Consider the following 16,037-nt stretch of genomic DNA (forward strand, 5'->3'; position numbering starts at 1 on the left):
GCTTTGAGTTGAGCTGTGGTTGACCAGTTGTCCTAATCGTAACATGTTTTTTTTTTTTTTTGGAGATACGTTCTGAAATGTATTTAATTTTGCAGTTTTGGAGCCAGTCATTCCGTTCAGACCTTCGGTGTCATACCTGGGAGGCCACAGCCTGCACCCATTCTGCCTAATGGAAGAAATGGAACTCCCCAGTGTACATGCTGGGGAAACTGAGGCCCAGAGTTCTGGGAGCCAGGGCTGCAGTATAACCCCTGTGCTGTTTCAGCTGGACTTGCTCCCCTGGGGGGCCAGGGGAGTGAGCAGTAAGCAGGGAGTACTTAGGTTTCGGAGCAGGTTCTGCTGCTGGTAGAAGGCCAGGATGGGCTGACACAGGGTGTAGCGCACCTCCAGGCACTGGCGGATGGCGGACTTGCAGTCATCGGCCCGGCACTCCACCTGGCCCCGGCGCCTCAAGCTCTCTCTGGACCATTGCCTCCACAGAGCAGTCAAACACAATGACGAGGTTGGGGGCCCGGCCCACCTAGGCACACGTGAAGGGGGCTGGGTGAGGAAGAGGCTGGGCGCACTGGCCCCCTGTGCCCCCGCCCCAGAGATCAGGAATCTAGGGTGGTGCGGCCCAGTAAAGAATAACCAGGTCCCTGGGTCCGTTTTACTTTTGGAGTTCCAAGTTTTTGTTTTATGTGTTTATTTTTTGACAGGTAGGACATTGGTGGAGCTCATAAACCAAACACCACCACTGGGAAAGGGCGAAGAGTCTCCTTGCTGTCCCCAGGCACCCAGTTTCACCCTCCCTGGAGGCAACCAAGTTCTCTATTTCTTGCGTCTCCTTCCAGAACTATTTTAGGCACGTGCCAGGCAGATCTGGTTCTGATGTTCTTTTTCCTCCTTTTTCATACAGATGGTAAAGACATTGATTTTCCCTTGATTTTATTCACTTAGTAAGCTGGAGATGGTTGCACATTGGCACACGAGGAAGTTCCCAGTCCTTTTTAATCACTATATAGTATGCTGTTGTGTGGATGTGTTATGATTTACTTAACTGGTTCCTCGATGGGTATTTAGATTGAAATATCCCTTTTAAGATGGATTTAAGCAGTTTCTCCTTGCCTTCCTCTTGCCTAGACATTTTCACTGGGGAAAGTACAAGAGTTGCCAGCTCACCACTGCACTGCCTCCCACTGCAGGGAGACCTCCCTGGGTCTCCGAGGCGGCCCACCGTGAGCCCCACCTCCTCCTACTTCCTCCAGAATTTCCTTGCAAAATAGAATCTGTCAGCACTTTAAAACAACAACAAAAACACAACCAAGTGGGATTCACTCCAGGAAAGCAAGGATGGTTCGATACAGTTGTGTTAATATCTTAAGTAAAGAAAAAGTCATGTGAGAATTCTCAGAAACACAGAAAGAACAATTTAAAAGACAAAGTTTACGCATTCCTGATTTAAAAAAAAAAAAAAAACTCGAAATTGGTAAATATATTCTCAGCCAGCATCTTATTTAATGGAAACTTGCTCTCCCGCTGAAGTTGGGAATAAGATAAAATTGCCCACTCTTATTTCCCTGGTGGCACAGTGGTTAAGAATCCACCTGCCAATGCAGGGGATATGGGTTTGAGCCCTGGTCTGGGAAGATCCCACATGCTGTAGAGCAACTAAGCCCGTGCACCACAACTACTGAACCTGTGCTCTAGAGCCCGTGAGCCACAACTACTGAAGCCCACGTAACTAGAGCCCTGCTTCGCAACAAGAGAAGCCACCGCAAAAAGAAGTCCGTGCACCACAATGAAGAGTAGCCCCTGCTCGCCGCAACTAGAGAAAGCCTGCACGCAGCAATGAAGACCCAATGCAGCCAAAAATTAATTAATTAATTAATTTTTAAAAAATTGCCCACTGGACGTTACAACTTAGTAAGATATGAGAGGATTAGCTAAAGCAATGAGATAAAAGAAAACAATGGGAGAAACCCAAATTGGAAAGGAGGAGATAAAATCATGTCTGTTTGCAGATGGTGTGATTCTATTTCTGGAAAACTCATGAAAATCAACAAACTAGTACAGACTTGAGAGAATTTGATAAAGTAACCGGATGTAGTATTAACATACAGAAGCTTACACGTATATGAAAATCACCAGTTAGAAATAAGAAAGAAGGCCCCGTTTACAACAACATTACAAGCAACAACAAAAAAAATATATATAAAACAGTCAGGCAAAACTTTTCCCAAAACTGTGCACTGTCTTTAAAGGAAGATCTTTAAGGAAAACTTAGGTAAAATATTCCTAAGTGACTCGAAAGGAGACTGGAACAAAAGGAAGAGATACATGTTCTTGGGTAGGAAGACTCAACGTTACAAAGCAGTCAGGCTGTTTCTAAATGAGTTTATAATCTTAATGTGATCCAAATGTGATGATATTTTTTAAGTGGAGATGGGTTGATTCTAACATTCGTCTACAAAAATAAGCAGGACTATCCAGGAAAAACAAGGCAAAGAAAAGCAATGGGCGGTGGAGGTGGGGAAGGGGGCATCCAACCTACCAGATATCAAAACATGGTAAAGCCGCCATCCTTAAACCAGTGCACAGGTGGACAGACAGACCCCTGGAACAGAATAGCAAGTCCAGAAATAGACTCGGGTGAATATGGAAAGTTGGCATATGGCTGGGGTGCCACCTCAAGTCAATGGAGAAAGGACAGACTTTTAAATAAATGGTGTGGGGACAACTGGATTCACCATTTGGAATCCTTACCAAATTTCCCGAACTAGGATATGTTCCAAATGGATCAGAGACATAAATGTAAGAAATAAAACTATACAAGTACTAAAGAAACCATGGATGAATTAATTACCTTATAACCTGGGATTGAGGAAAAACAACATCTCAAAATTCAGGAGAAATAACAGAAAATATTGATGAGTTTGACGAAAGTTTTTAAAATAACTTCTGCATGTCAAAGAGGCACAATAGGGAGTTCCCTGGCAGTCCAGTTGTTAGGACTCAGAGCTTTCACTGCCATAGCCCTGGGTTAAATCCCTGGTCAGAGAACTAAGATCTCACAAGCTGTGCCACGTGGCAAAAAAAAAAAGTGCAATAAATCAAAAGTCAAAAAATAATTGACAAACTGGACTGGGGGGAAAATTTGCAAACCATATCACAAACAGCTAATATACAAAGAGTTCCTAAAAATCAAGAAGAAAAAGACCAACAATCCACTGGGGGGGGAAAAAAAAGTGAGCAAAAGATGTAAAGAGTGCACCGAAGAAGAAGTGAAAATGGCCCTAGAACTTTGGAAAAGATGCCCAGCCTCATTCACCATAAGAGAAATGCCCATTTAAAACCACCAAAATACCATTTCACACCTAAGCAGGTTGACAAATGGCTGGTGGCAATGCGGAACAAAAAGGAGAGTGATGCCATCAATCAAAATCATCGACACATTTCTCTTTAACCCCGCAATTCCACTCCTGAGAACCCATCCTAAAGATGCTAGCAAAAATACGAAACGCCACACGAAGGTGATTGAGTGGGGCATCGTTGGTAGTGGGAAAAGATCGCGAGCGGCCTGCTGTCTGTGGGCTGTCAGAGGAATAAACAGTGGTGCTGCCACACAGCGGAATTCTGGTTGTAAAATGGGGCAAGGAAGAGGAGGACTTCTTGACACTGATATGACATCTTCAGGGTATATCTGAATGTTAAAAAAAGGAAGCCTGCTACATGTGGAATGCTACTTTCTGTGTGCAGAGGGACACACACAAGCGCACACATGGTTTATATTTGCAAAAAGAAGGACAATCCAAAAATCAATGAAAACGGTTGACTACAGGGAAAGGAGGGCACAGTTTGGGGTGGGGGTGGATCTACCTTTTTATGTGACTTTGACTTTGGAATCATTACATGTGGTGCAAATTCAAATTTTTAATTTAAAAAAGCAATCCCTGGGACTTCCCTGGTGGTGCATTGTTTAAGAATTCACCTGCCAATGCAGGGTACATGGGTTCGATCCCTGCTCCAGGAAGATCCCACATGTCGCAGAGCAACTAAACCTGCGCGCCACAACTACTGAGCCTGCGTGCTACAACTCCTGAAGCCCACACACGTAGAGCCCGTGCTCTGCAACAAGAGAAGCCACCGCAATGAGAAGCACATGCACCACAACGAAGAGTAGCCCCCCGCTCGCCACTACTAGAGAAAGGCCACGTGCAGCAACGAAGACCCAACATAGCCAAAATAAATTAATTAATTAAAAAAAAATCCCTAAACATCGAAAGCCAAGGTGAAATGAACGAACCCATATGTCAATGTCACGCCGCAACTACACACAGAAAATAATTATCTCAGGGGACCCAGTGTTTTTGTGGTATGTCCACAGTGAGACCTATTGTAAAGGAAAACCAGAGCTGCAAACAAATCTTAAACTTCCTTTGGTAGTTTTATGCTCAGTAGTTAAAATCGGTATGTTATTTGGAAACTATTTTGCATCTAATGGAATAATGCAAATGACAGTGTCAGTGGTTTTAGGAACCAGATTTTTTAGGGAAAAGAGAAAAGAGAAGTAAAACACTGTGACATTAAGTGTGAGCTGGAAATAACAGTAGAACTTGTGATTTCTTTTTCCTTTCAAATGTCTGTGTTTCCTAGCTCTGTCCACTGGAAAGGCCTGGAAACGATGACCAGCCGGTAGCAATGAGTACCCCTGGCACCCAGATGGGACACCACTGAAAAAGGGCCTTCATGGAGAAATGGCCAATTCCAGAGCTGGACCGGAAATGTGAAGGGGGGGCGGGTGTGAAGTCTTGTGCAGAAAGAAAGCAAGAGGATGAGTGTGAAATGGAGCTGTGTCCAGAGAACGCTATGCAATGTGAGAGGGCTGCTTTTGGCCAAAGATGGGACAGCTTGAGCAACAGCAAAAAAGAAGACTGGGGCTTCCCGGGTGGCACAGTGGTTAAGAATCTGCCTGCCAATGCAGAGGACACGGGTTTGAGCCCTGGTCCGGGAAGATCCCACATGCCGCGGAGCAACTAAACCCATGCACCACAACTACTGAGCCTGCGCTCTAGAGCCCGTGAGCCACAACTTTTGAGCCCGCGTGCCACAACTACTGAAGCCCACGTGTCTAGAGCCCATGCTCCACAACAAGAGAAGCCACCGAAATGAGAAGCCCATGTACTGCAACGAAGAGTATCCCCCGCTCACCGCAACTAGAGAAAGCCCTGGTGCAGCAACGAAGACCCAACACAGCCAGAAAGAAAGAAAGAAAGAAGAGAGAGAGAGAGAGGGAGGGAGGGAGGGAGGGAGAGAGAGAGGGAGGGAAGGAGGGAGGGAGGGAGGGAGGGAGAGAGAGAGAGAGAGAGAGGAAGGAAGGAAGGAAGGAAGAAAGAAAATCGATTACAAAAAAGGAAGACTGATTATGGCCATCATCAAAAAGACTACAAACAATAAATACTAGAGAAGGTATGGAGAAAAATGAACCCTCCTACACCATTGGTGGGAATGTAAATTGGTGTAGCCGGTATGGAAAACAGTATGGAGGTTCCTTAAAAAACTAAAAATAGAGTTACCATATGATCTAGCAATCCCACTCCTGGGCATATATCTGGAGAAAACCATAATTTGAAAAGATACATGCACCCCAATGTTCATAGCAGGACTATTACATAGCAACCAAGACATGGAAGCAACCTAAGTGTCCATCAACAGAGGAATAAAATGTGGTACATATATATACAATAGACTATTACTCAGCCATAAAAAAGAACAAAATAATGCCATTTGCAGCAACATGGATGGACCTAGAGATTGTCATACTAAGTGAAGTAAGTCAGACAGAGAAAGACAAATATCATATGATACCACTCATATGTGGAATCTAATTTTTTTAAAATGACAGAAATGAACTTACTTACAAAACAGAAACAGACTTACAGATATCGAAAACAAACTTATGGTTACCAAAGGGGAAACGTGGCAGGGAGGGATAAATCAGGAGCTTGGGATGAACATACACACACTACTATATATAAGATGGATAACCAACAAGGACCTACTGTGTAGCACAGGGAGCTCTACTCAATATTCTGTAACAACCTATATGAGAAAAAAATCTGAAAAAAAAAGAATATATGTATGGGTATAACTGAATCACTTTGCTGTACACCTGAAACTAACACAACATTGTAAATCAGCTATACTTCAATAAAATTTTTTTAAAAAAGACTAATTGAAGCACTTTAAATACACAAAGATGCTTGAGTTGGTAAGGATGAGAGAGAGAGAACAAAACGAAGGAAGACCAAATAACGAACCTCACGATCACCATCGGAGGCGAGTAGTACACCCAACCTCAGTCTGAAAATGGGCCCTGGTAGGGGAGAAGATAAGCATGTATCCCACCTGTCTGGTAGGAACTATATTTCAGGATAACCAAACAGCCCTGGTTGAGGAAGGACATTTCTTCTTTAGGGAAGAATTCCAGCTAATTGATGTGGGGGAAAAATGACTAAAAGAGAAACGTACAGCTTTGGAATTGATTCAGAATACTCAGAATATGAAGTAATTGATGCCAACAACGAATGAAACTGTAAGATAAGAGGCCGACGGGGCATTTTACCGCAGCCCCTAGCTGACCCTGTATCAGTTTGCGAGGGCTGCCACACCAAGTACCAGAGACCAGGTGACTCCAACCACAGAAATTCCATGTCCTCACAGTCTTGGAGGCTGGACATCTGAGATGGAGGTGCTGGCAGGGTGGATTCCTCCGGCGGCCTCTCCTTGTCTTGCAGATGGCCGTTTTCTCCCTGTGTCCTCACACAGTCACTCCTTTGTCTGTGTCCGAATCTCCTCTTCTTATAAGGACACCAGTCGTATTGGGTTAGGACTGATCTTGAGGACCTTTTAATGTAATCACCTCTTTAAAGACCCATCTCCAAATCCAGTCACATTCTGAGGTCCTGGGAGTTAGGGCCTCAACATATGGATTTGGGGGGGGACACAGTTCAGCCCATAACAGATCACTTACTAAGAGCAGGGCAACCGGGCATGAAGGAGCCTCCTGAATGACGCAGTACAGAAAAGGTATTGAACCACAGTGCTCTACACCAAATTCACACCAAATTGGACAGAAAAAGTACAAGCACAACACGAATTCTGTTTTCCCCACTTTCCCAAGTTCACTGCCTGGGCCCTGGTGAACATTCAAAGACCTGGGTCCTCTTAAATAACACATTGAAACACATGGGAAAAAAACAACAACAACAACTATGGCAAAGAGACAACTAAACATTGTGTGCTATCCGATAGGAGTTCCCATCACCACCTATGAAGTGCACTTGAAAAAATGGAATCTAAGTCCCGAGCCAGACTCTAGACACACTACCAATTCACAGGACACATAGAGGAGAGGGGAGCATGATAAAAAAACAAAAAACAAAACACTCTGCAATCAGCAAAATCCTTGCTGTGCGAAATAAAGAGAACCGAAGACTAGGTTTCTTCAATAAATAAAAACAGACAGGGGACTTCCCTGGTGGTCCAGCAGTTAAGACTCCACGCTCCCATTGCAGGGGACCCGGGTTCCATCCCTGGTCAGGGAACTAGATCCTGCACGCATGCCACAACTAAAGAAAAAGATCCTGCATGCTGCAGCTAAGACCTGGCACAGCCAAACAAACAAAATTTATTTTTGAAAATAGGTTTTAAAAATAAATGAAAAGAGACAGAGATGGAAGGAGCATAAAGCACGTTTACTCTACACTGTAGTCTATTAATAAATAATTATTTATTTATTTATGGCTGTGTTGGGTCTTTGTTTCTGTGCGAGGGCTTTCTCTAATTGCGGCAAGCGGGGGCCACTCTTCATCGCGGTGCGCGGGCCTCTCACTATCGCGGCCTCTCTTGTTGCGGAGCACAGGCTCCAGACGCACAGGCTCAGTAGTTGTGGCTCATGGGCCTAGTTGCTCCGCGGCATGTGGGATCTTCCCAGACCAGGGCTCAAACCTGTGTCCTCTGCATTGGCAGGCAGATTCTCAACCACTGCGCCACCAGGGAAGCCCTAAATAAATATTTTTGAAAATAAGTTTCAAAAAATAAAAAGAGAGATGGAAGGAGTATAAAGCACGTTTACGCTACGCTGTAGTCTGTTAGGTGTGCCATAGCATTATGTCTTTTAAACGTGTACATACCTTCATTTAAAAATACATTCTTGCTAAAAAATGCTAATCATCATCTGCGCCTTCAGCGAGCCGTAATCTTTTTGCTGGTGGAGGGTCTGGCCTCTATGGCTGCTGAGTGATCAGGGTGACGGTTGCTGAAGGCTGGGGTGGCTGCCGCGATTTCTTAAAATAAGACAACAGTGAACTTTGCTGCATCAATTGACTCTTCCTTTTATGAACGATTTCTCTGTAGCGTGCTGTGCTATTTGACAGCATTTTACCCGCAGCAGAACTTCTTTCAAAACTGAAGTTAGTCCTCTCAAACCCTGCCGCTGCTTTATCAACTAAGTTTCTGTCATATCCTAAATCCTTTGTTGTCATTTCAACAGTCATCATCACAGTGTCTACACCAGGGGTAGCTTCCATCTCCAGAAACCACTCTCTTTGCTCATCCATGAGAAGCAACTCCCCATCTGTGAAAGTTTTATCCTGAGATTTCAGCAGTTGTCCCATCTTCAGGCTCCACTTCCAATTCTAGTTCTCTTGCTATTTCCACAGCATCTGCAGTGACTTCCTCCACTGAAGTTTTGAACCCCTCAAAGTCATCCATGAGGGTTGGAATCAACTTCTCCCAAATTCCTGTTAGTGTTGATATTTGACCTCGTCCCACAAATCATGAATTTTCTTTTCTTTTCTTTTTTTTTTTTGGCTGTGTCTTGAGGTATGTGGAACTTCCCCAACCGGGGATCGAACCCATGCCCCCTGCAGTGGAAGTGCAGAGTCTTAACCACTGGACCACCAGGGAAGTCCTCATGAATGTTCTTAATGGCATCTAGAATGGTGAATCCTTTCCAGAAGGTTTCCAATTGACTTTGCCCAGATCCATCAGAGGAATCACTATCTATGGCAGCTATAGCCTTACAAAATGTATTTCTTAAAGAATGAGACTTGAAAGTTGAAATGATGCCTTGATCCATGGGCTGCAAAATGGATGTTGTGTTAGCAGGCATGGAAACAACAGGAATCTCCTTGTCCATCGCCATCAGAGCTCTTGGGTGACGAGGTGTATTGTCAATGAGCAGTAATATTTTGAAAGGAACCTTTTTTTCCAAGCAGTAGGTCTCAACAGTGGGCTTAAAATACTCAGTAAACCGTGTTGTCAACAGATGTGCTGTCATCTGGCTTTGTTGTTCCATTTACAGAGCACAGGTAGAGTAGATTGAGCATAATTCCGAAGGGCCCTAGGATTTGGGGAATGGTAAATGAGCATTGGCTTCAACTGAAAGTCACCAGCTGCATTAGCCCCTAACAAGAGAGCCAGCCTGACCTTTGAAGCTTGGAAGCCAGGCATTGACTTCTTCTCTCTGGCTATGAAAGTCCTAGATGTCAACTTCTTCCAGTCATAGAAGGCTGATGGGAATTCCCTGGCAGTACAGTGGTTAGGACTCCGTGCTTCCACTGCAGTGGGCACGGGTTCCATCCCCGGTCAGGGAACTAAGATTCCGCATGCCACGCAGCATGGCAAAAAAAAAAATAGAAGGCTGTTTCATCTACATTGACAATCTGTTTAGTGTAGCCACCTTCCTGAATGATCTTAACTAGATCTTCTGGAGAACTTGATGCAGCTTCTACATCAGCACTTGCTGCTTCGCCTTGTACCTTCCTGTTATAGAGATGGCTTCTTTCCTTCATCCTCATGAACCCACCTCGGCTGGCCTCACACTTTTCTTCTACAGCTTCCTCACCTCTCTCAGCCTTCAAAGAATTGAAGAGGGTTAGGGCCTTGCGCTGGATGAGGCTTTGACTTAACGGAATGTTCTGGCTGGTTTGATCTTCTATCCAGACCACGAAAACTTCCTCCATATTAGCAATGAGGCTGTTTCACCTTCGTATCATTCACGTATTCACTGGAGTAGCATTCTTAATCTCCTTCAAGGACTTGTCCTTTGCATTCACAACTTGGCTAACTGGCACGAGAGGCCCAGCTTTCAGCTTATCTCAGCCTTTGACGTGCCTTCCTCACTATGCTTCATCATTTCTAGCTTTTGATTTAAAGTAAAGGACATACAACTCTTCCCTTCACTTGAACACTTGGAGGCCATTGTAAGGTTACTAACCGATCTGATTTCAATACTGTTGTGTCTCAGGGAATAGGGAGGCCAGAGGAGAGGGAGAGAGATGGGGGGACGGCCGGTCGGTGGAGGAGTCAGAACACACACAACGTTCATTGATTAAGTTTGCCGTCTTATATGGGTGCAGTTCACGGCTCCCCAAAGCAATTACAATAGTAATATCAAAGATCACTGACCACAGCTCATCATAACAAATATAATCATAATGAAAAAGCTTGAAATATTGTGAGAATTACCAAAACGTGACACAGAGATACGAGGTGAGCAAAAGTTGTTGTGAAAATGGTGCCGATAGACTTGCCCAACGCAGGGTTGCCACAGACCTTCGATCTGTGAAAAATGTAATAAAGCAAAGTGCATCAAACTGAGGTCTACCTGTAGATGAAAAGGACAGAGACAAGGCGACCAATCGCAGTGGGCCAACCTTACTTAAATCCCGAATAAAACAAGATGTGAAAAGAAAAAGATTTTGAGGTGTTCACGGGAATTTGCATAATGATTGGTTATTTGATGACACAAAGGATATTAAGGTGTAATAACAGAAGCATGATACAATTTTACAAAAGTCTTTATCTTTTAGGAAATATATACTAGAATATTCATGGATTAAAAAGAAAAGCACATGGGATTGACATATATACACTAATATGTATAAAATAGATAACTAATAAGAACCTGCTGTATAAAAAATAAATAAAATTTTTTTTAAAAAAGCACAAAACGGATGGAACCTGAATCTATTGTAAGAACTCCTGTAGTTAACTTTCAGTGTACAGAGCCAATGAGGAATGGAAGGAGACAAATAATGCACATGGGACAATCCCAAGGATGAGATTTTGTACAAGACAAATGACCCAGAGTCTTCAACGAGTCAAGGGCAGGAGGGAAGCAGGGAGGGAGGACTGTCCGCCTTGGATTAGGAGACGCCTGGTGAGGACCTCGTTTTACTCATAAATCTGACCAGCTGGGAATCAAAGAGACATTTTTCAGCTGTGGGGGAAATGCAGATGTGGATGGGGCATCAGATAGTCTCAAGGGATTCACATTAATCATCTGAGATGCTGTTGGGTGAGGAAACGCTCATAATGGGATTCGGGATGGGCTTCAGAACACATAATCGGCAATCTTGACAAGACGTTTCGGCACCGATAAGTGCGGCCAAACCATGATCATGTGGGACTTCCCTGGAGGTCCAGTGGTTAAGACTGCGCTTTTACTGCTGAGGGCCCGGGTTCGATCCCTGGTTGGGGAACTAAGATCCCATAAGCTGCACAGCGTGGCCAAAAAAAACAAAAAACACTCTTTTAAGCCAGAGCCCCATTTATCTTCATTTTCTCACTTCTGAGAGCCACACAGGTACCAAAGAAAAGCATGTCTCCTGTTCCTCTTAGTGTGAAGCTACCATGCAAGCAGGGTCCTAAATGGGCCTCTGTGAAGGAGAGGGAGCGGGTGGGTGTAGGGGGGATGGCGGGGGGCACAGAGGGCACATCCCATCCACGTGGTGAAAATCGTGGCCTCTGTCCTGCCTTGGCCACCTAAATGGTGTGACCCGGGCAAGCTCCCCGATCCCTCAGTGAAAAAAAGCAGGGTGCTGACTGTGCGGGCGCCTGGAACGTTCCAGAAGATCAGGGCTCATCTGTGCAGAGGGTCGAGATCAGCTCTGGGCTGGTAAAAAGCTCTGGAGGAGTTCACACTGCTGTTGCCATGGGGATGTGCAGGCCCCTGTGTTGCCAAGTCAGATGTTTTTCAACAGAAGCTGGGAGTTTTGATGTGGCATCTCTGGATTTTTGAAGGTTGGCCACTAATTTAAAACAAAAAAAGTGTCAAACGCTGAAGAGTCCAAACTGAACATATCGGTGGATCCCATGGGGCCCGAGGGCCGGGAGTTTGTAGCCTCTGCCCTGATGCTTTGCGGCCACTTGTGGAGCCCATCCAGCTGGCATGGGTGACCGGGTGCCTACTTTAGGCCAGGCGCTGGGCTGGCGCTGGGCCATTCATTATCCTGGCCTTTGCCCTCCGGGCTCCCAGACCAGGAGAGGGAGCCCAATATTTGCCCTTTACCTTCATCCCAGGGAGCCGGACAGAATTGCTTTAGTGGAGGTGCGCACAGAGGGTGGGGCCCCACCGAGGGCCCCTCCCAGCCCCTGTCGGCACCCCCTTACGCCACGACCTTTGTCTGATTCCCTCCCTGTGCCTGCATGTGTTTCTACTGGCGTCCAGCAAGTCCCAGGAAAGCCCGGAGGCCCCCAGCCTGCCGCAGTTTCTCTCTTCCTACTCAGGTGTCCGGATGGATGACTTTTCATGATGTCGGTGTTGCGCGTCTGGCTGGCTCCTCCTTCACCGCTGAGCTCTGCACAGGGGTCCCCCTCTGGACCCCCCAAACTGCAGTAGCCCACTCGCACCTCTCCAGATGCCATTCTGTGTTCTGTTCTTCGCTGCACTTACCGCTACCAGAAATGTGTTTTGTTTTGCACGGAACGTGTTGCTGGTCCCTGTCTGCTGCATCCTAAGACCAGGGACCCCATGTGTCTGGTGAAGTCCAGAGGACTTAGCTTGTCCTCAAGAACTATTTCGGGCACAGGAGGTTAAATAAATAGATGAGCGGAGAGTTACATTTCATCTTTATAGCCCAGAAATGATGCTAAATCTACCCGCCACTCAGTGGGCAAATAGTTTGTTTACTGGGTGCCAGGGACTGTGCGGGGAGATGTTAAAATGACTTTGTCCACGACTTCCCTGGCCGTCCAGTGGTTAGGACTCTGCCCTTCCACTGCAGGGGGCACAGGTTCGATCCCTGGTTGGGGAACTAAGATCCCGCATGCTGCGCGGTGCAGCCAAAAAAACCAAACCCAAACCAAACAAAATGACTTTGTCCCCACCCTCGGAGAGTTCACCAGCCCTTCACCCGGGTTCTAGATGCTTCCAACAATCTCCTCACTGTCCCCTAGATAACGCAAAACTCCATTTCCCTGTCAACAACTCCTCTCCCCCAGGGTCTTGCCCCTTCAGATCTCCATCCAAGGTGGGGAGGGGACCCGGCTTCGCACCCTCGCAGGCGTTGGGGTCACTCACAATGTGCTCAAACTCCTTGGCTTGCCTCAGCTCCCGGGGGAAGCCGTCAATGAGGAAGCCCCGGCTGTCCGGCCAGGACAGCATGTGGTCGCTGATCATATCAAGGATGACACCCTGGGGAGGGAAGAGGAGGCTGCATTCGGTGCCCAGGGGCCCCTCACCTGCGAGGTCACCTTGGCAAGTTCTGGTGTATTCGGGGGAACACCCACTGCTGGTGTCTCTGGAAGCACTTTTTTTTTTTTTTTTTAATTTTATTTATTTATTTATTTATTTTTGGCTGTGCTGGGTCTTCATTGCGGTGCATGGGCTTCTCATTGCGGTGGCTTCTCTTGTTGCAGAGCACGGGCCCTAGGTGCACGGGCTTCAGTAGCTGTGGCTCATGGGCCCTTGAGCACAGGCTCAGTAGTTGTGGCGCACGGGCTTAGTTGCTCCGCGGCATGTGGGATCTTCCCGGACCAGGGCTCGAACCTGTGTCCCCTGCATTGGCAGGCGGATTCTTAACCACTGCGCCACCAGGGGAGTCCTGGAAGCACTTCTGAGAACGGGGCTCGGCCACGGTCCTCTGGGCGGGTGTCTGCCACGCGCCAGGCTTGCTGGGCTCGTTTGCTCATCACTATCGGAGCAACTGGGGTGACTTCCATCTTACAGTGAGGAATCGGGGGCAGAAGGGGCCACTGACATACAGCCCCGGGGTCACAAAGGGAATAAATACTAGCTAAGTTTACTGAGCGTTTCTTAAGGGCCAGGAACTCTGCCAAGTGCTTTATAGGAATGACGTCACCTGACCCGCACCCCAGCCTTCTGCCGGGGGTCCAGCTGCTCTCCCATTTTACAGTTGAGGACACAGAGGCTCAGGGCAGCAAAGCAGCAGCCAGTGGCCCCAGACTTTGAGGCCCCTTGGCTCCCACAGGGCCTTCCCGGCAAGCTCCTCCTGATGTACGCTCTTCATCCCTCTGCCCCTGCGCCTGGGACCTCTCACTGTGGGCACCAGGAGCCCCTGCAGCATGATGTCATGGATTTTCTGGCCCCGCCGGGTGCCTTGTTGGGCCTCCTGCCACAGCAGCTGGCGCAGCCCCACGTGGCAGAAGCCGTACTTGGTCGCCATGTTCTTGCACTGTGTCTCTTTGCCACAGCCTGGGCCGCCCATCACGAAGATGATCGGGGGGACTTGAGGATGTCTGCAGTGCCCAGGCAAGAAGGAGGGAGAGGGGTTGGTGCCTGTAGGGGCCAGCGAGCAGGCACCAAGGTGACTGTGTCCACAGCTTAGTGCGTGTACTTGGTGACACCGGACACAGGTCTGCTGGCAGAACTACTTCTGCCCTAGGGTGGCATCTGGGGGTGCGGGTCCACGCCCAGTGGCATATCCAGGCACGGCACACATTAGTGCTGCTGCGGGTTGTGTGGATGAGGATGTGAACCCAAGCAGGCCAGGCCCTTTGCACGCAGCATGTCCTTGAAACGTCACAACGGCCCCATCATCCCATTTTACAGTTGAGGAAACTGAGGCTCAGAGAGGGACAGGGACTTGTCCATCCCTCCCATCTCACCCCATACCACCCTCCCCTTCTTTTACTGCATTCCAGCCCAGTGGCCTCCATTCTGTCCCTTGAACTCATCACCCCCCAGCTGTCGTTCCCCACCCCCCACACCGCTCCCTGCCCCTGGAATTCCCTACCCTAGTTCCCTTCAGGACACAGCTCACCCATCAGATCTTCTCTAAGCTCTGCCCAAAGAGCCTCCCACTCCATCATTCCCAGTCTCAGAATCCCATTCCCTCCAGCAATGGCCACGATCAGTAATGACCCTGCCTGTTTACTTGTTCTTGTTTGTCTCCCCAGCCAGACTCTGTACTCCATGAGAACAGTGTCTATCTGTCTTTCTCGCCCCTATATTTCTAGTAGTTGGCATGGTTTCTGACACATCGTAGTGGATGAGGAATAGATGAATGTCCGTAACTATCAGACACATCTATTGAGTGCTGTAGTTTAGGGTGCAGTTTTGGTGTCTTGCTTCCCTCCCCTTTTTCTTAGCCAACTCCTAGTTTAAACCTTCCCTCTTCCCTGAGCCCTCAGAGCCACCTGCTGTTTCCCTGTGGCAGCCCTGTTCCTCCTGGGTTGTAGATACCATTTTCGGAGACTGTCTCCACCACACTGTAATCTCCAAGAGGACAGGGAGCTGGTTTGCCACATTCACCATGGACTGCCCACAACCCTGCACAGCAAGCGCTAAAGTGGATCGTTGAATGACTGACCCTGAGCATGCGCAGTTGTGTCACTACCACGGTTGGCGAGGAGGGGCGTGGGGGGGTGGACTTGGGGGGTTGGGGTACCTGTACTCTCCTGCCCTACACAGTCTCCTTCCCTTCCCCCCAGTAAGCCAGCCACCCCCACGATATTACCCTTCTCCTGGGGCCTCAGGGGCCTGCCCATCTGGGGCAGCTTGGACTTGCACAGACCCATCCTGCCAGCAGCCCATGGGGTGATAGTGCCCCATCCCCACCTAGGCCCTGACCCCTCCTGGCTCGGTTCAACGTCCCAAGGGCCCCTGGCCCGATCATTTGGCGAGACGATAGGGTTACCCCCGGGGTTAGGGGTAAGAAATGAACCCCAAAGAGGCTCAGGTAGTGCCGCAGCAGTTGGGTGCGAAGGAGAAGGCCTCGGTTGCTGTGGTAACGCGGCCACCTCTGACT

At 47.6% G+C, this 16,037-nt stretch overlaps 1 protein-coding gene and 1 pseudogene across 2 annotated transcripts in view; one reads left to right on the top strand and one right to left on the bottom strand.

Annotated features, from left to right (window-relative positions):
* Positions 1-4,775, top strand: part of KHSRP (KH-type splicing regulatory protein) — an 18,066-nt gene extending 13,291 nt beyond the window's left edge. The window contains exon 20 of the mRNA XM_082380615.1: positions 4,636-4,775. Within this exon, the coding sequence (XP_082236741.1) occupies positions 4,636-4,716 (81 nt within the window). The 3' untranslated portion in view covers positions 4,717-4,775. The remainder of the gene's footprint in view (positions 1-4,635) is intronic.
* LOC309623630 (adenylate kinase isoenzyme 1-like) overlaps positions 1-15,991 on the bottom strand; it is a 17,512-nt pseudogene extending 1,521 nt beyond the window's left edge. Inside the window, exons 1-4 of the transcript in view lie at positions 15,747-15,991; positions 14,328-14,526; positions 13,349-13,462; positions 318-520 (exon numbers count right to left, since the gene is read on the bottom strand). The product of the transcript in view is annotated as an adenylate kinase isoenzyme 1-like (transcript). The remainder of the gene's footprint in view (positions 1-317; positions 521-13,348; positions 13,463-14,327; positions 14,527-15,746) is intronic.
* Between the last annotated feature and the right edge of the window lie 46 nt (positions 15,992-16,037).

Source organism: Balaenoptera borealis, assembly GCF_965194805.1.
Source record: "Balaenoptera borealis genome assembly, chromosome: 2".
Classification (NCBI taxonomy): Eukaryota; Metazoa; Chordata; class Mammalia; order Artiodactyla; family Balaenopteridae; genus Balaenoptera; species Balaenoptera borealis.